Genomic DNA, 20,924 nt, shown 5'->3' on the forward strand with positions numbered 1-20,924 from the left:
AGCCACTGAATACAAGAAATCACAAATTAATACAATACCTCCTGAGCCCCTGTAAGGAGTTAGAAAATGAAAGTGTCTCCAAAGTCCAAACAAAACTGCACTGATGGGAAATGAAAGGGGCTTGTTATGTACAGAGAATCAAAACTGAACTACTGATGGGAAACATAGGACAGCTGAAAATAGACAGAAAACCATGTTTTTGGCAGAATAATTATTTATTCCAGTGTTTCCACATTTAAAATTTGCGATTTTATTTTCATGAAACAAATACCATCAGCCCAGTCTATCACAAAAACCTCTAGTTTTATTAACACTAAAAATAAATAAAACTACATTTAAGATTACCAAAGATCAATGAAAAAAATTGTATATTAAACATTAACATTCTTCACTGGAGTGTCGGAGTGTCTTTCCAACGACTCAACGAGTCACAAAAAGTTATTTGTTTTTCCAACAGCAGTTCACAGAAATGGCACATTTATGCTTTGTCGTATGACAGTATTGCACATCGAACACCGATCTGGAAGCGCAGCTTATAAATCGGCTAAGGAGCTGAGCAGTTTAAGCTTTGAGCGACAAGTGTCGAACGACATCTCACAACATTCAAGTGTTGAGCGTTCATCTGCAACCCTCGCCAAATGAGCAGTTTTCTGTAACCCTCTCATCCATAACTAGTTCACAGTAACCTTCTCATCCATAAGCAGTATACATTAACCCTCTCATAGATGAACAGTTCACGGTAACAGCCTCTCATCCATAACCCTCTTATGATCACATTAACCCTCTCATCCATCCACTCTTGGCCTTCTCTTTCTTCTTTTCTTTCTCTTGGTATTCAGCAACTTTCTTGTGGAAGAAACCTGAAAGACAAAACGTCAACACAAAAGACCTGCTTCTTGATTATTTGATTAACCTACATGAGCAGGATTAAGTTGGTTATTGTTTCTAAATGTCGGTTTCAATATATTCTCATTTAATAGCCCAACTGTAAACGGTATTTTTATACTGCACGTGACACCCATCATTAGGAGCAGTCTGCAGCCACAAGGGGGCGCACAGGGACACATTAGAGATTCAGTGTCTTGCTCACAGAACACCAAGCCTGGAGAAGCTGGAAATCAAACCCGGAACCTTCAGATTCCCTGTCGGCCGATGTAGTGTACCTCCTGAGTTATTGCAATCATTGTCACCACCAAAATAACTTTGGTTCTAGAATTGGTTCCGTTCTTGATTCTTTCACAGAACCTTTCACAGAACCGGCGGCAATTCTTTGGTTCCAGTTTCGGACAAACTTATAGGGTTCTGAACCAATTCATGTTCAGTGGAAATGTTCAATATAAGGCAGGAAAAATAACCGAACCGGTTCAACCCTGATGGAAAAGGCGTTTGGGAGTGTACGGATCATTCAGTTCCATCCGTACACTCATTGCATACGATTTCTATAGCACTTTTCTAGTCGTTTTACAGAAACAAAATAAAAGCAATTTTATTAGGAAAGAATTGTTAAAAAGTGTATAAAACTATAAAAGAAAGGTCAACAAAGAGGCTGTAGGGAATGTGTCTGAAAAGGTGGGTTTGTAGTGTGGTTTTAAGCGTGGTGAGGGTGGGGGAAGCTCTGATGTGAGCTGGGAGTGAGTTCCACAGTGAGGGGGCAGCCAATCATTTAGTTGGGGACCTCTCTGGAGTCTAAGCCAAGGACCCCTGGGATTCCCCAGGAACCTACTTTGAGAACGACTGTTTTACGTGACTCAGACCTAGCCATGCAAATGAAATACAGTATAGCTACCTTCCTGTGTGGCCGGCTGTCTCTCCACCTCCTGGATGAAGAGGTCAAACATCTGGGTCTTGATGAAGTTCTTGACGAACGGCCGGTTGGCTCTGGGCTCGACGGCCTTACAGAAGCTCTTCCTCTGGAAGACTCCGGGTTGACCCCCGGAGCCGTGCTTCACGTGCTGCGGGAAATGACCCACCGTCCTGACAAAGAACGACAGGAAGGCCTCCGATACTACGCCGTTCAACTCCTGTGACGCTGGAAAGGGGGGAATAACGTCAGGATTAGAATGCGTGGGTCGATTTGGTTTTTAATCCAAGATTGCAGAGGTTTACCTGGTATCCTATAGTTTCAATGTACAGGTTATTATTTTGATAGTATAGTGTTTAGAGACCGATGCTGTGATCCTAGTTTACTGACAGGTATCATCAGGTACAGTCGACCCCTAAACCATTTTGCCCCTCGATTCTTTCCGCCGACGGTTCTTGTATTCTTTATTTTGTTTTACTGAGAATAAGGTTAGAAATAAGTTTAGGGTTAGGCATAGTTTTACTGGGGTTAAGTTTAGGTATAGGGTTAGGTATAGGCATAGTTTTACTGAGGTTAAGGTTAGGTTTAACCGTTTAAGCATAATTTTAAATCGCTCTCGACCAGAGGGTAATTTGATGTAAATTGTAAATTGATGTGATCTGGCTGAATTGATTCATTTGACGAATGTGTCGTTACAGACAGGTGCTACACTTCAAACAAAATATTAAGAACTATTTTATATAGTACAAGATAGTGAAATTTTTTCTTTTTTCTAATTGTTTGATCAGCCCAAAACATGTTTATTGTCATGATTTGTCACAACAAGAGTTGGCTTTGTCCGAGGCTTAAAAGGTCTTTAAATAAATACTTTTTGAAACGTCTATGGGAAAAATGAATGGGGAATTATTTTCCGGTCCTGTCGTTTTTATTTATTTCAACGTAAGGCCTAAATGGGTTAACACATGCACAGCTTATTGTTGGGAAAGTTACGTACATGACTGACCCACCCAGGTGATGGCAATAATACTAATGACTAGTCTTACTGTGCAATGTGCATCATGAAAACTTAAACTTAAAGTTGATTGTTTTACTGTTTTTCTCCCTCTGTCATTTCATCGTATTTCTAGTTTATTGAACAAATGTCATGCACATTTGTCCAGTGCATAACCTACTGCAGGCCTTGTTGACTAGATTTAGAAGACATTTGTCCAGTGGATAGCCTACTACAGGCCTTGTTGACTAGATTTAGAAGACATTTGTCCAGTGGATAGCCTACTACAGGCCTTGTTGACTAGATTTAGAAGACATTTGTCCAGTGGATAGCCTACTACAGGCCTTGTTGACTAGATTTAGAAGACATTTGTCCAGTGGATAGCCTACTACAGGCCTTGTTGACTAGATTTAGAAGACATTTGTCCAGTGCATAGCCTACTGCAGGCCTTGTTGACTAGATTTAGAAGACATTTTGAAGCTCTTGCTACCGAATTGATCGATTATGGAGAAATCCCGTCATTTAACATGCATCTCAATGGGAGAGAAGGGCAGCTTGCCCGGTCTCCTCGCTGCTAGCGTGCCAATTGGATAAGGACGGGTTGGGGAGGGACTTAGCGTCCGGGGGTCCCCAGCCAAAAACATTGAGAACCCCTGATGTAAACGATTGAGGAACGAGGAATACTTTTTTTCAAGTTCCATGTAAGCAGTTGGGTATGAATTAATCTCTGTTCGGAATCAATTCATTCTGAATCCATTCTGTGCATACTGTAACCGCAGCCACTCAGAACGGTCGAAAACGACTCACTCAGGTTTTGTTTCTTGGAGCTCAGTGCCTCCAGCAGGTCTTCCTGCATCTTCTCTGGTAGGATGGAGTCTTCATCTCCAATCTGGGAGCAGCAGAGAGAGAGAGAGAGAGAGAGAGAGAGAGAGAAGCTACATTCATCATGTTCTGTACAATTACAATTTGAATTGAGGCATTTAGCAGATGCTCTTAATTAATTCAGAGCGATTTACAGTAAGCAAGAACACATGGTTAACATAATGTAAAATACAACGTTAGCCTTAAATGACCACAGCGCTATATGCCCCCACCCACACACACACACACACACACACACACACACAACTTGAAATAGAAATCAGCTGGTACGGATTTAAGTTTGTAATTACATTACATATAATGAGGTTATGTTCTTGACCCTGTTGAAGTGTCTATCTGTGGAAAAAAAATACTTTAACAAGTAACAAATGAATACCAGTGACTCTGAAGAGGAACGAAACATAAGGGAGAAATGTGTGGCTTATTTGTGGTTTCTATACACTAAGATATGAGTGTGTGCGCGCACACACACACACACAGTTTTTGAAACAGTCAATGAATACTCACACTAGTTATGAATCGGTTCTCAGCTTTAGCTGACAAATCTACTATCAGCATCTGTTGACAAGACAAAGGGACAGAGACATGAAAAATGTGCGCACACACACACACACACACACACACACACACACACACACACACACACACACACACACACACACACACACACACACTTTATTTTGTAAATCTTTGAGGGCTCCTATATTCAGCTATTAGTGTAGATTTTGGTCTTACACATGCATTCCCATTGACAATGAATGGAGGATTTAGGTCATAAGTCTGAGCACATAGGCATAGTGTCTATTTTACGTCATGATGATGTACAATGAGCGCCCATCACTTCAAACGGGTGTGATTCCCCCCCCCAGCCAGCTTACCAGCCAACCTGTAGTCTTTATTGATTTTAACATCCTGGGTTTGGTAGGGGGGTGGGTAGTCTTTCATTTTCTTGATCCCATTTCCTTCCTGTGTTTTGGGTTAGTGATTTGTCTTTTGGTTTCTTTTGATTTGATGATTTGATTAGGCAAGTTTAGGTCATTTATGTTTGGTTCCTTTTAGTTTTTGGCTGGCGCCCTGAAGAAACTAGATTTGAATAAAAATCCATTAAAAGGCTGAACATTCTTTGTTGCTGGCGGTTCTTGGGAGTTGGAAAGAGGGGAGTTCCACTTTATCAGCTTACACCATGGTTAGGCCAAGTCGTAACAGTGTGTTGTGTGGTGTTTACACCATGGTTAGGCCAAGTCGTAACAGTGTGTTGTGTGGTGTTTACAACATGGTTAGGCCAAGTCGTAACAGTGTGTTGTGTGGTGTTTACACCATGTTTAGGCCAGGTCGTAACAGTGTGTTGTGTGGTGTTGACACCATGGTTAGGCCAGGTCGTAACAGTGTGTTACAGTGTGGTGTTGACACCATGGTTAGGCCAGGTCGTAACAGTGTGTTGTGTGGTGTTGACACCATGGTTAGGCCAGGTCATAACAGTGTGTTGTGTGGTGTTGACACCATGGTTAGGCCAGGTCATAACAGTGTGTTACAGTGTGGTGTTGACACCATGGTTAGGCCAGGTCGTAACAGTGTGTTGTGTGGTGTTGACACCATGGTTAGGCCAGGTCGTAACAGTGTGTTGTGTGGTGTTGACACCATGGTTAGGCCAAGTCGTAACAGTGTGTTGTGTGGTGTTGACACCATGGTTAGGCCAGGTCGTAACAGTGTGTTGTGTGGTGTTGACACCATGGTTAGGCCAAGTCGTAACAGTGTGTTGTGTGGTGTTGACACCATGGTTAGGCCAGGTCGTAACAGTGTGTTGTGTGGTGTTGACACCATGGTTAGGCCAAGTCGTAACAGTGTGTTGTGTGGTGTTGACACCATGGTTAGGCCAGGTCGTAACAGTGTGTTGTGTGGTGTTGACACCATGGTTAGGCCAGGTCGTAACAGTGTGTTGTGTGGTGTTGACACCATGGTTAGGCCAGGTCGTAACAGTGTGTTGTGTGGTGTTGACACCATGGTTAGGCCAAGTCGTAACAGTGTGTTGTGTGGTGTTGACACCATGGTTAGGCCAAGTCGTAACAGTGTGTTGTGTGGTGTTGACACCATGGTTAGGCCAAGTCGTAACAGTGTGTTGTGTGGTGTTGACACCATGGTTAGGCCAGGTCGTAACAGTGTGTTGTGTGGTGTTGAGTGCCACTGTAGGCCCCGTTTAGACGGCAGCGCTCTCTAGAAAACTGAAAAATAAAATATCAGCTGTGCTTTCCATTTAGACGGAAACAGTGTTTTCGGCGGTTGAAAACGCAATAAAGTGAACCCCCTTCCAGAGTGGAAACCTTTGAAAACGCTCCACCTCACGTGTGACATCATGGCTCACGTCATTTCACGCCACGTGTGCCATTAGATTTGAAAATATTAAATGTGAAGAAGAACGGAAGTGGTTCTACACATGCATGGCTGGTCTATCTGGCATGCACACTACAGCGGTTTCAATCACTGTTGTTGTGTAAACGCTGAATGAAAAGTGAGAATGCTATGTCACTGTTTCATCCCAATCTAGTCGTTATGCCAATTCATTCCTCCTACTGCTGCTTGTCACTGTTGTTGTTCCCTTTGGTTCACCTTCACCAGGAGCATATACAGTACTGTAGGCCGCGCCTCTGTCCTCCTGTTGAACATTCCCCGCTGACAGGCTCTACCCCAGACATACGCACAGAGACAACCATTGTCCTCCTACCTTGGCTTCCCTCCCCTGAACACTGGCAATTGTGTTCGTATAGACCAGCGGCGTAACGGTAACGATACATCAGTAGGCCCCGGTGGTGGTCACTGCAGACCCTTGGCCGTATTTAGTAGTTTAATTTACCAACGCAATTGCGTTGTCTGCGGCAGGGTATTTACGCCCATGGTATAGAGTAGAAGACACTCGACAAACACGGGTGCACCACGTTAGATTTGAACCCTGAGATTCTATCCAGTGGTGGACAGGTACATTCCCCCAGCACCACCCAATGTGGTGGTGTGTGTGTGTGTGTGTGTGTGTGTGTTAGACTCACATCAGACTGGTCTATGATGTGTTCCAGCATGTTCCTCTGAACTCCCAGCAGGTAGGGTGTGGGCGCCATGACCACATCTATGAGCACTCTGGGAACGATGGAGATGAAGGTGTGTTGCCAGGTGAACGGGTACAGCAGCGCCACAACAGCATGGAGCACCTGGGACAGAGTGCTGAGCGAGCGAGCACGCGCGCACACACGCGCACACACACACACACACACACACACACACACACACACACATTTTAAACTTTCCCGTGCGTCAGTTTCGTGCCATAATAAAAAATATTATATTATATTATTTAGTTTATAAAAGTTTGTGAGATGTCCCCCCCAAAAGTGGTTAAATATTCCTTCAATTTCCACATGTCTTTCTATTAATCGGCATATTTTTGTAGTGTATTGGAAAAGGGTGTGTGCTAAAAGTACTGATAATAAGGCACCATGTTTTGTATAATTGTACGTATACTTTGTGTCACAAAATCCCAAGGCACACTTGGCACCAGTGTGCCCTGACACACTGTTTTGTAAGCAGTGCCCTGGAGGATGTTCATAGTCACTAGCCACTTTCAACCTGGTGTACATGTTTGGGGCATGTCATTACCACCGATTCTACCGATAAGATATGGTTATGCCCATATATGGAACAGACTGACTTCAAACTCAAGGGCGTGCGGTGACTGGTTTCAAGTCGGTCGGACATACGGTTGGACCATAGACTGTAAAAAATATGGACAAAGCGTTCTCCAGGTCTAACATGAACGTAAAATGAAGCCTGTCAGTCCTTGTATTGTAAGTCGCCATCTTTCTAGATCCGTTTTGGCCCAGCTGGCCATTGGCTGGCCCAGACAACGAGGCGGGACTTCCCCCCTCCTTCTCCGTTGGTTTTTATTTTGACTCGAGTGGGAGGGGAACCCCTATCATAGACTGTAACGGTACTCAGAACATACGCGACTTTATGGTCATTTCTTTAATAAATGGGACCATAATTTTCCAAAAAGAATATTATGACATAATGAGACTTTAAACTAGTAACTGGAAGCAGAAAGTATTCATGACAATGTTTATTAAGGTAATACAGTCTAGGTGAAGTTGGGCCCAAATACATGGACTTCTATGTAGGGATGACCAAAAGGAAAGATTGTATTAACCGGTTACCGGCAGGACTTGCCGGCTAATTAACCGTTATCCGTTAAGAAAAAAAAGCGCTGTTTTGCGCATTAAAAATAGACAAATACACCGTTTACACGCGGCCTGCTGTCAATCAGTGCACTAGTGCGTAGGCTACAGTCTTCTATACGGACACATGTATCGCGGACCGATCAGGAAGGATTAGAGAGAGAGAGAGAGAGAGAGAGAAAGAAAGACAGACATGTTAGAGAGAGCGTCTCTCTAACGCGCGCAAGCGAGAGAGAGAGAGAGAGAGAGGGTCCCATTAGCAACAAGCTAACAGCATACCGGTACGTTCGTTCTATGATCCATAAAACGACAGATCCACAACGCGATCTGCCGTTTAAGGAACCAACGTTCGTTGCATGAAGGGCAGATCTGCAGGCAACAAATTAATAAACGGCTAACGGTTATCGGTTCTTCTATGGGGCTATGGGTTTTTCTGGGTCCAATGACAGCGCCACAACAGGCCATTATATGAACTTTCAGGAAATCCCGATTTCCTCAGTGGCTTCACAAAATATCTGTCTGACTGCCCCCCTGGGTTGGACAGACAAACTACAGACACATCTATAGTAGGATAATGGGGTTTAAGTGGCTAGGGAACGAAAGCCCCACACCTGAGCTCATCAGCGATGAAGATGAGTCGTCTCTCCATCACAGTGGAGGAGAACACCTGCAGAACCTCCTGGTCCGACAGATAGCTGAACAACGTCCTGAAGTCCACATGTTCCAACCACGAGTCACATGGCCGTGTCAGACTGATGATCTGCGCACACACACACACACACACACACACACACACACACAGTAATAGATACGTATATTTGACATATGTGAGTATTATACACATTCATGCACCACCCAGGCCAGATATATAGTAAAATGCTGAGTGTTACATGTGACATGGTACAGACCTCAGTGTTACGTATTAACCCTTAATGGGTTAATGGGACCACCCAGAAACAAATATTTGAGTTAAAACATTTGCTGTGAAAGAATATATATTCAAAGATTAGCACACATTTTCACGATTTTTCAAAAATGGCAATGATCTAAAAGTTGGTAGCGTGGACAGATGCGTCCTCAGGTCTAAATGGGTTAATGAGACTAATGGTAAAGACCTCAGTGCCAGACTCAGGGATGAAGCTCTTGATCTCCACGGTGTCTCCAGGAGCAGGGAACGCTGCCTCTCTCAGACTCTGCATGAAGGGGTAGATCATGGCCATGGACTTCCGTCGTCGCTTCTCCACCTCATCAAAGATCTGACAGTAACATGATGGGAACATTAGCCAGAAGTAGCCAATTTACAAGCTCACGACACATCGCAGCGCGGCTATTTTTGACGAAGAGATTAAGGTGTAGAAAGAAAAAGTGGTCCAAGTACAGAGCCAACTCAGGTCAAGTCTAGAGGGTTTAAGTAGTTAAACACATGAAACTTACCGTCCCTATTCTCGGCTAACATAGCAGATGTTGCTTATTTACACCCAGAATTTTGATCTAAGGAGGATTTTGTATTTAGAGCGAACATACATGCATACATACATAATTCATTGTGTATATGCAGGGGTATTGTGGAATAACATTAATACAGGTTGTTTCGAGGAAGCAATCTGAGTGGTTGAAATAGCCAAATGCTTAAATGAGCATGATGGAACGCCTAATCTCGCTGCTCTCCCAGATAGGGTTGCTACTAGGCTAGCGACATTTTTGGTCGTAGTAGCTACATCTGTCATAAAAAAATGATATACTGTATATATATATATTTTTTACGAATATCGTAGTTATAATGAAATTGAGTTGACGTGTTTATTTTAAGGGTAACTGTTGAATAATCGCAATATTACACTCAAGGTTGTGCTTTACCTTTACTGTGTTGTTCATTAATGCACTTCTGCACTGCCTACAGAACTCTGCTATCGGATCGTTCCTGCAGCAACGCAGGCGTGCCATTAATGATGGTAAAGCACATACTCTTGTGTAATATTGCTTAATTAAATGCATGTGTGTGTGTGTGTGTGTGTGTGTGTGTGTGTGTGTGTGTGTGTGAGTACATCTCACCTTTGAGAAGAGACCAAAACAAGCCACTTTGCTGATGATGCAATATGCTTCTGGTGGCCGCGCCCCTTTGCCATGGGGCTTCAGGTCATCAACAAAACGAAACAAAAACAAAACAATCAGATAATAATCTGTAATAATAATAATCTGTCACAAATAATCTAAAATCTGTTACTCACCAGTAATCGTCTGCAGTATCCATTTCTTCTACTTCCATCGACCTCTGTCAGGACAAAAGAGAAGGTCTCACTGGAAACAAACACAAACACAGGCTGACTATGATCATGAACACAGTTTATTTTCAATATTACACATGGAAATATGAATGTTGAAACGAATGAATGTTCGCGCAGTGTAATAAAGGTGTAAACAGAGCTGTGTTACGTTAATACTTTCAGTGATACTATCTTTCAATTCAATTCAATTTATTAAAGTGTCAAATCACAACAAGTTGTCTCAAGACACTTTACAACACATCTTGTGAAACTATAAAAATATTGTCATTTTCTGTCAGAGATAGTTATACAATATACATTCATATAGGAGACGTTAGCTTTATACTTTTGAAAGTTGACAGCAGTATTTCTATGTTTTTGCATTCACTTAGTATAAACATATTTGCGAGAAGTAGCAGCAATGTATTCAAATGTAATTGAATTAAAGGTAGTTGCTCTGTTTATATAACAGTATGTCTATGTACCGAGGTAATTTGCTGTAAACAGTGTAGGGTATAACACTCTCTGTAGTGATGGGTCATTCATGATCGATTCGTTCAAATGAACTAGTTCATTGCCGTGAACATGAACAAACTAGATGACTTCCTGAAACCGTTACGTTCACGCTTTCATTCATGCCCCCCGTCCCCTGCCCAGCAGCAGAACAAGTCAGTACCGGGTCAGTACTTTCATTCATGCCCCCCGTCCCCTGCCCAGCAGCAGAACAAGTCAGTACCGGGTCAGTACTTTCATTCATGCCCCCCGTCCCCTGCCCAGCAGCAGAACAAGTCAGTACTTTCATTCATGCCCCCCGTCCCCTGCCCAGCAGCAGAACAAGTCAGTACCGGGTCAGTACTTTCATTCATGCCCCCCGTCCCCTGCCCAGCAGCAGAACAAGTCAGTACCGGGTCAGTACTTTCATTCATGCCCCCCGTCCCCTGCCCAGCAGCAGAACAAGTCAGTACTTTCATTCATGCCCCCCGTCCCCTGCCCAGCAGCAGAACAAGTCAGTACCGGGTCAGTACTTTCATTCATGCCCCCCGTCCCCTGCCCAGCAGCGGAACAAGTCAGTACTGGGCTGGGGGGATGACACGATCAGGCCCCCCTCGAACCATGGAAGTTGGCTACAACCGAAAAAGACTTCCTCTTCAAAATAAGAGCTACTTGTGATGATTAGTCAACACTAGTTTTATTTCTTAAGTGAACTTACAGTATGTGTAGCACCCTGAGAGATAATGCTTTGAATTGGCCCACAGCCCGGCTTGCAAAGTGCGACCAAGCCGGGGTGAAGCCACACCCCTAACCCCCCTGGTCGTTCTGCCCCTGCCCCTCCCCCGTACACAGGATGTCTGTTCCCGAGACAGACAAGTGAGCCACGCAGTTGTGTTGTGTTTCACTAGACAATAGCGCTAATGAATTTAACAAATCATTTGACTGGATCATTGCCGTGAACAGCTTGTTCATTAAAATGAGTGTTCTTTTTTCCCCCACCACTAGCTCTCTGTGTGAGGTATAGGGTAGACTCATCTGACTGTACGGCCGTTTGGGCAGTACCCACTGACTGCCATGTACTATCACTGGTTCTCAGTGTTGGGTCAGAGAACCACCAGGTGTCCCAACGGACCCTTCCAGGTCTATAACTCTGAGAGTGTACAAAATGGAACCTCTCAGAGATTGTGGAGTCCTTGACATGAAAAGGTTTGAGGCCGTTGTTGTGTACCTGTGGTATTCTGTAAGCGGGGCCCAGTCGACTCCTTCAGGGAAACAGAAGAGTGTAATGGCTTCACGAGATTTCTTCTCTTCCTCCCTCTGTGAGTGACCCAAGTCTGGTGGGAGCTGCAACGCACAAGAACACACACAGTTCACTACTGTACAGATCTGTTTCTCTCTAGATGGTAGTGAATCGTGATGCACAGGCTGGCTTTTTTCACAACCCGCCCATCCCGGCCCGCCATGGGAACCAACCCGCACCAACGCACCCCGCAAAAAATATATATTAATCAATGACCCGCCCACCCTGCAACAATAAACACCCAACAAGTCCAGTCCATTCAATTTCTTTCAAGAGAGAGGGGGATGGGGGGTTTCCCATCAATTTACATCTGTCCAAGCCATATTGTAGTAGTTTAGTTTAGTTTATTTAGGATCCCCATTAGCTGTTACGCCTGGCTAGGGCTGCAACTAACGATTATTTTCATAATCGATTAATCTGCCGATTATTTAAACGATGAATCGATTCATCAGATTATGACACTTATTTAGCTATCACCTTAAATATATATTTTAGACATGTTCTAACTAACAAAAAATATAATTATTTCAAAAAAATAATTTGATTAGCTGCTGATTAGGCTGCTATTCAAATAAAAGACAAACTAATTTAAAAATTAATTAAAGCAACTCATGGTGTCTTTAGGCTTATTCTGACTCATACATTTGATTAAAGAATAGCTACACATGTGTCAGTCTAAAAGGAGCAGTACTCTTCTGAACTCAAATAGGTAATTTAAAAATAAATATTCAAGCCATTGTTTTGTTCTTGATACTAATGGTTGTGTGTCATATTTTGCTTTGCAGTCGCTATACAACTATCATCAGATTGTAAGGCAAGAGAGATGGATCACTCCTCTTTGGTATCTAGCCTGCCAAATAATAGGCTGCTTATTAATGAAATGATCAACGGATCATGCCCTGCGCTTGTTGTTACGAAGATTTTTGACCCAGCGCATCCTTTTCTTTTGAGTTTAACTTTCAAAACAATTAAATAAACAGGATACATTTCTCCAATTTCTCCAATCTCCGATGTCTTCTCCAACAACTGACAGCAGATGGAGGAGACCTCAAAACAATAAAATAAGCAGATAAATATATCTAGGCAAAATTTCATATACAGAGAGAGAGAGAGAGAGAGAGAGAGAGAGACGGAGAGCGTGTTTACAATCAGTTGATGAAACGGGAGCGAACAAAACCATAGCACATTTGGTTCGGTTTTAGGATAGACAATTCATATTGTCTCTGTCCTGTCTTTTCCCCCTGTTGTTGACCTGCCGCGCCCGCCCCTGTGCACTGGCCTTGACCCGTCCGCCCACCCCGGGGGTCAACCTGCGGGCAACGGGCCGGCCCGTGCATCACTACTAGACGTTACAAGCCCCACACACCCTCTACTGCGTCCACTGTGACCATGTCTTGTCACAGTGTTATAGTTTGAGGGTCTTGTTTTACTCATATGATTACAGGGACAAAACAACTAAGTATCAAGTTATACAAACGTCAATCCTTTCCATACAAATATCTACCTAGTTAATAAAAATACTCCAATTACAATTTTGAGTAAGGGTCAAGTAAAAAAGTTATTTTGTTGGACTGTAGACTTTTTTCAAGATAAACAAGACTTGAGTCGTCACTATGAGGATCTTCAGGCTATACAATCTATAGAGGAACACAAAGTACATGCTACTACAATCTGGAGTCGATCCAGTACCATGCAGTGGGAAAGCACCATTTCTTGTTTACATACCGTTGATCGTTGATGGTGTAAAATCAGAACAAAGTTTATTCTTGTGAAAGACAGGAAAAATCATGCAGACATCATTACATCAGATGAGTCAGAAAGAGGCCGTCACTAAGAGATGATGCACCTTTGGTCTTTGGCCCATATACTGAAGAGGCATCATAGCTGCATGTCTGCCCTCTATTCATTTTGGCTCACAAATGCTACAGCTGTGTCAATGTCAACACAAACTAACCACACCTGAATTCAAAGGGCATCACTCTCGTCTGTTCAAACAAACCAAAGCGTTCAGATTCATCAAACTAAACAGGTTAGGTGTGAATGCACCTTTATAATACACTTTAATTTGTGTAGCCACTCATGTTCCTTAAAGGGGGAATGACATGCCCCTCGGGGAGGTATTAAGAGTAGTGGTTCTCAAAGTGGGGTCCTTGAGGGGGTTCCAATGTGGTCCCCATCTAAATGATTGATAGCTGGAAACCAAATGGACCCTTGTGGATCTGTTACTCGGACAGTGTCAGTGTTAAATGAACACAGAGGATGGAACAGTGTCGATCGGGGTCCGAGAGATGCACAATTGAATCACATAGGGGTCTGTGGCCTCATGCATGTCAAACTGGAGGTCGTTCAAATGACTGAGAACCAGTGCCTTAGCCTAGCGAGAGCATCACAATGGCATGTTGCCACGTGCTGTGAGCTTGGAGATAGTCTATTTTTGCCAAATGTTTGTCCCAGGAGGATAGGAGAAATTCTAAGGTTCATGTGGTTAACGAATCCACCAACCTTGGGGAACTGGTATATGATGACTGGTTTGTAGGAGCCGTCCTGCTTGCTGCAGTGCAGACTGACCACTACCAGGTACTCGAAGAAGAACTGGTCACCGGGCTGTGTTTGGTCCTGTGCCGAAGGTGTCACTAGGGCAGGGGCTGGCTCTCGCTCATCTCCTAATGCAGGAACATTGATTCAAGACTGTACTTAAAAGCTTTTGCAAGTGGGCACCCAAATAATTGGGAAAACACTACAAGGTATTTTTTCATTCAGATCGCCCAATGAGGATAAAACACAGTGTATGGTTAACATGATGACTCACGCTCTCTGGAGAACTTGTCCTGTAATGAAGCAAACATGGTAGAGAGGCGCTTCATTGGCCGGTGGCTGCTAGTAGTGACATCACTGTTCATCTTGACAGGCTGGAGAGACGGGGAAACACAGAGGAAGGTGTCCTTTAGTGTGAACGCTACAGTATAAGCCAGAGATCCTGTACAGGCAGAGCCTGTAAGATAGATGCGAGCCAAAAACGTTGAGAACCCCTGATCTAGACCAACTTGGAAGAACACCCCGCCAGCTGACCTCACGCTCCAATCAGCTTGGGAAAAGGACTAAGGAGTCTAAGGAGGTCTCAAACAAACACCTGGTGTCAGACCTCAACCAACAGGTCCCTGGTACCAGCCTCGGTCAGGAGACAGTGGTCAAACCCCCTTCTTGGCTGGTCAGCCTCCAAAAAGGGGGCAGTAGCCCAAGCTCACTGTGTGCTTGTGGAGAGGAGCAAACAATGGAGCACATGATTGAAGTAGATCAGGAGGTAACTGCTTGGCTTCGCTAAATAAGAGCTATAGAGTAGCTAAATGAGAGCCGTAGAGTAGCTAAATAAGAGCTATAGTGGCCAAAGACTGAGTAGAAGTAAAAACAGTCATCCAAATAAAGAATTATTTATGTGCTTGTCCAATAGAAATAAACACATTTGTCCTGAGAGAATGAAAAAAAGAAAATGGCCAAAATAAAAGTACCACGTTTTACTGTTATACTCTGAAATGAATGGCTAAAATGAATTAATGTAAAAGTGAAACAATTACCACAGGATGGTTCTGACTAATTATTATTACCTGGGTGGGCATTTTCAGAGCAGGTTTATTTTATGATCAATCGATCGATCTATTGGGTTCTGGATTAGATCAATGGAACTAAAATCGGTATCACAATGATAACTCATTTTTCAAGGTTGTGAAGAAAAAAATACCATGACTTTTTTCCTCTACATTAATATTTTAATATTAATGCGAAAATATTATGCGTTTTGCCAATTATTTGGGGGCCCACTTGCAATATCCTCACAGCCCACAGGTTGGGAATCACTGAAGTAAAGTCTAGAGATAAGGAGAGACTAGATAAGGAAGGCTGGGGGAAGAGGAAATAGATGGAACAGGAAAAGTGTGCCAGAGGTTCAGGGACAAAATGAAAGGCTGGATGAGAGTTGGTAAGAGAGAGAGAGAGAAAACAAAAGAGTTTCACTTTCTAAATGACATGTGGAGCACCGCTGAGATTAACACATGAGACTAGGCGTAAAAACCGAGAAGAACACGCATTTGCTCAATCAGTGATTTAATAATAATAAAAATAAAAATAAATTAAAATTAACGAATAATAGGAGTAAAAAGTCTTTATTTAAATGGTTACACCAACTGGTGTTTCGAACGTAAATGGTTCCATCAGCATAAAGAAAACGAACAAACACACCATGTTTGTTTTCGATCTTTTTACTATTTTTCCTCCTGATATTCGTGAGTCCGGATCCGTCTTCTACTTTTCATGAGATTAGATATGTTGTTGAGCCCTATGAGATTAGAACTATCTCCTGACCTAAAACACTGCATGTCTGCTGGAACTGGAAGGAAAACCTTTCTGTTTGCTGCTGCCTTTTATTTGACACTAACTGTACTTCTGTACTTCCGGTATTTCTATACTTCTTTTGTCTCTACTCTACTCAATTTCAATTCAAATATTCTTTTATATATACTTTTTTCTTTTATTTTTTTCTCTGTGTCCTGATATCTCTTAACGTTTGTTTCTTCCATTTTACTGAATTACAAAGTCCTATTATAATGCATTTAAATGTTTTATTTAAAGCATATACAATTGCCTGTGCAATACAAATAAACAGCTCAACTTGTGTTGCCTAGAAGGAACAAAAAAGGACTCCAGGGGATTTTTTGTCCACCAACTAAAAGATCTCAAGTTTAATTTCTTACAATAATGCACTGGTTCTAGGGTCTGGGGTCTTCTCTTATGGTTCCTGGGCTGGAACCATAAGATGGGGGTCTGCGGCCAAATGCATAATTATGAATTTGGCGTTCCTTGAAAACGAATCCAACTAATCCATCAACAATCATGTTTCCTGTCAAGATGGCTATCAATATTGTTCCCTTTGTATCAGGGGCCAGGCATCAGATGTATCGTTAGTGTTGGCCAGCCAGAAACCAATAAAAAAACATGTCTACCTAGGTTCCATCCTAGAGGAAAATCGTTCCAGTGATAAAATGGCCACCAACGTAATCAAAAAAGTCAACCAAAGAACAAGATTCCTATACAGGATCTCATCACTGGTCAACAAAAACACCTTGAAAACCTTAACAGGAGCCCTCGTACAAGGTTTATTTGACTATGCATGCACCTCTTGGTACCACAGCATCTCAAAGGCCCTTAAAACAAGGCTCCAGACTTCCCAAAACAAACTGGTCAGGCTACTACTTGGCCTCACTCCCCGAACCCACCTAACCCCTGCCCACTTTGACAGGCTGGAATGGCTTAGGGTCAACGACAGAGTACAGTGCAGCATCTTGCAATGGGTCTAGTCCACAAGATTCGCTACACCGCCAAGATACCCATGTACCTTTCTAAATACTTCCTTAATGTCAATGAAGTTCACACCCACAAGTTCAACAAACCATGTGCAACCCAGATTCGGCACAAACAAGGGAGAAGGGACTAAATTATTTTCGCTCCTATGCCACCAAAATGTGGAACGCCCTACCAACAGTCATTAAGACATGCGAATCCCTTGACACCAAAACCGCTCTCAAAGGGCACCTACGGATGGCTGCAATTCGAAACTGTATATTTGTACGTCTCTAAATGTTCTGATGAATTGAAAATGGTGGACCCTGTTGTAAACAAGTGTAATGCTTTATCAGTGTGTCGTCCACACTCCACAGTAACAGTAAGTCTTTGTATTGAGTTGTGCTTTCATGTGAATTGTACCCATTCTGCAAACTGTTAATACATACTTCAATCAATCAATCAATTAAAAAAATATTATTAACATTGAGTGACTGCAGTTTCTTCCAGCGGTGAGGTCGAATGGGTGTGTGCCTGTGCGGCGGGCCATGTGCATTCTCAGAGGGTGTTTATTTTAATGATCAATCAAAGTGAGTTTTGGCTTCAGATCAATGGATCTACCGTAGTATAGCCTACTTTAAGTTCCTATGTATGTGCACTACAGTATTAGTAACACAATGAAAACTAACATTTTCAAGGTTTTAAAGAAAATATATTATTACTTGCGCAAGCAGAGCGCGCAAGTAATAATTTCGCTCGGTCTCTTCAAAGTGACAGCCGTCTTTTTCAACCGTTTTTATGTGTATGCAAATCTGTGCCTGGTTTGCTGGGACCAGATTACACAGATGACCATTTATCTTACGTCATCACTGAGAGCTAGTCATACATATACACACCATGTACTCTGGTCCCAGCTCTCAACGATGACGTAATGTGTAATCTGGTCCCAGCAAACCAGGCACAGATTTGCATACACATAAAAACGGTTGAAAAAGACGGCTGTCACTTTTTGGCACCAAGTAACCACAGTATACTGCTAATCAAATTACAACTACATACTCTATATGTAGTTGTAATTTGAAATTTGTAATTTGTAAATCTGTGCCTGGTCTGCTGGGACCAGATTACACAGATGACCATTTCTCTTACGTCATCACAGAGAGCTAGTCATACATATACACACACCATGTACTCTGGTCCCAGCTCTCAACGATGACGTAATGTGTAATCTGGTCCCAGCAAACCAGGCACAGATTTGCATACACATAAAAACGGTTGAAAAAGACGTCTGTCACTTTTTGGCACCAAGTAACCACAGTATACTGCTAATCAAATTACAACTACATATAGAGTATGTAACCACAGTATACTGCTAATCAAATTACAACTACATACTCTATATGTAGTTGTAATTTGAAATTTGTAATTTGGGGGCCCACTTGCAATATCCTCATGGCCCACAGGTTGGGAATCACTGATATAAAATTGTTTAACAAACACTTAACTGTAATTCAGGGAAGATTGTGTAAAAAGGCAGAGAGAGCAACAGACAGTAAATAAAAGTGACCTAGTAACTGCTAATCAATTTAAGTGTGTCAGAATGGAGTGCTCATGTTGGTGAATCAACAGAGAGCTGGTTCACATGTTGAGAAGAAAGAGAAGATAGAAAGCAGCTCTGATGAAGTTTACAGGGTGAATGAGGTCAGGTTTCCAGACGTTTAAAGGGGCATGAAACTCTAGGCTTATATTGTGTTTTGTTCTCCAGTTCAGGTTCAAAACTACAGCAGATTAAAAATATAGCAGGCTAGTAAGCAATACAACAGTCGGTTCGTGAAAACACTCTGAATCGCTGGCAAGGGTAGTTATAGACAATGTTTTAACTCTCAGTCAATGAGTTAATAAAAAATGTAGCTACCTAGTCAAGCATCTGCTATCTGTACTGTATACTAGATGCCCGAACCAGTGACCACCTTATAGCTGGCTTCTTTCCACGTGAAGGAGCAGCATTCAGCTGGGGCTCTCTACTCCTGAGTCTCTCCGGGGTGACTGAACTTCCAACCCTAAAGGAGAGGCCAGCCACCAGTCTGAGAAAACTCATTTTGGCCGCTTGTATCTGGGATGTTATTCTTTCCGTCACGCACACTTAACTTGCTCGGTATATCGAGGGAGTTATGACTGAAACAACATTTTACAACAGTGACATTTCTACAGATTCATTGTAAACGATTATGACAATAATTGCGATCGGCTGATTATGTATGATACATTGTATAAGGCCTAGCATGACTTAGAAGAAAAAGAACACCATCTGGTAGTTAGAGAAGACGGATCATGTTGTCTAATATCACCAAGTCATCAACTGGGCCGTCCAGTAGAGCAGGCTGGGCTAGTTCAGTTTGATAATAAAACCCCCTGCAGCTTTTGAGTTGACAGGAGTCTCAGTACTACTGTGTGTTGCTCAACAACAGTTAGGATGTTTATCTGAAACGGTGTCGCTTTGTTATTGTGACACTACAAATTACGTCAGTTTAACAACTGGCTGGAAGACCAGGCCTATACATTAAATTAAATGAACCCTTAGAAACCTGGTTCTCAACTAGTGAGTTGGAACACAATTGAGTCATGATATGTACAAAATATTATGACTACTAAATACTAATAATACTAATAATTGGCATAAAAGGCATCAGACAAAGCCCACTGCTTTGATGAAACCAATCCCTATTAACTGGAGGCAGTGTGATTCTCAACATTTCTACCCCTAGTTTGGTTTTCATTAGTGCACAACCCCCCATTTGATGCAATTATTATTTTTAAGCTCTGAGATGGGACCCCAAACTACACAGTAAAATCATAGTTATAATAATAATAATAATAATACGTTTATTTAACCAAATGGACTCTCATGGGTCAATTTGGTTCCATTTTTAATACAGACCTGTAAGGGTCCAATTGGACCCCTGGTGGTCCCCGGACGCGACGTTGAGAACCAGGGTGCTAGCAATAACTTAATGATTCTTTGAAAGGGAAAAATGCTAAAAGGAGGCTAATTTATAGATGATTTATATGGGCTGCAACTTCTGCAACTTCATAAATTACTAACCACAAATAAGTCCGCACACACACACACACACACACACACACACACACACACACACACACACACACACACACACAAATAATAGTTTGATTCGGGATTTAATTTTAAAGTAGTAAAAGTACGTATACAAGTAAAATACAATAAAGCATAGCGATGTTGTCAACGAACTAACGAAGTAGTATAATGAAATACCTAGGCTATTTCCAACAACAGCTGGTGTTGGAGAGAGTGTGTGAGAAACTAAAGTGACTCGACTTACCTCTGAATGGAGCGTGTGTTGCTGCGGGTGAGGGTCTGTTTGTACAAACTGCCTCTCGTCTCTGGTAGTACTTCGTAGTTTGTAAGTTCAGGTACACAAACAACCACAGTCCCCTGCACACACCACCACTGTCATCACTTTCACATTATTTTGTGTAGACACAAACAAGCGTTTAGTTAGTTATGTAGCTGCTGGTCTGGAGTCAGTCGGGCGGTCAGCATCAGAGCTGTGATACATTGTATCTCTGCCGTGTGTCTGACTGTCAAAGCAGAACCTCCACAACCTGT

The 20,924-nt window shown here is 42.5% G+C and overlaps 1 protein-coding gene across 1 annotated transcript; it reads right to left on the reverse strand.

Annotated features, from left to right (window-relative positions):
* Positions 1 to 40: 40 nt before the first annotated feature.
* LOC308328935 (DENN domain-containing protein 2D-like) lies at positions 41 to 20,880 on the reverse strand. The gene is made up of 13 exons (XM_080783063.1): positions 20,638 to 20,880; positions 14,757 to 14,856; positions 14,450 to 14,610; positions 11,876 to 11,991; positions 10,120 to 10,189; positions 9,944 to 10,021; positions 9,007 to 9,147; positions 8,503 to 8,651; positions 6,713 to 6,884; positions 4,182 to 4,232; positions 3,600 to 3,681; positions 1,787 to 2,029; positions 41 to 860 (listed from the first exon to the last, which is right to left on the reverse strand). Exons 2-13 carry the CDS (start codon positions 14,845 to 14,847, stop codon positions 772 to 774), a joined length of 1,443 nt encoding a protein of 480 aa, XP_080639189.1. The 5' UTR covers positions 14,848 to 14,856; positions 20,638 to 20,880; the 3' UTR covers positions 41 to 771.
* Positions 20,881 to 20,924: the final 44 nt, after the last annotated feature.

The sequence above is a fragment of the Protomyctophum bolini genome (assembly GCF_963924005.1).
Source record: "Protomyctophum bolini genome assembly, chromosome: 2".
Lineage (NCBI taxonomy): Eukaryota > Metazoa > Chordata > Actinopteri > Myctophiformes > Myctophidae > Protomyctophum > Protomyctophum bolini.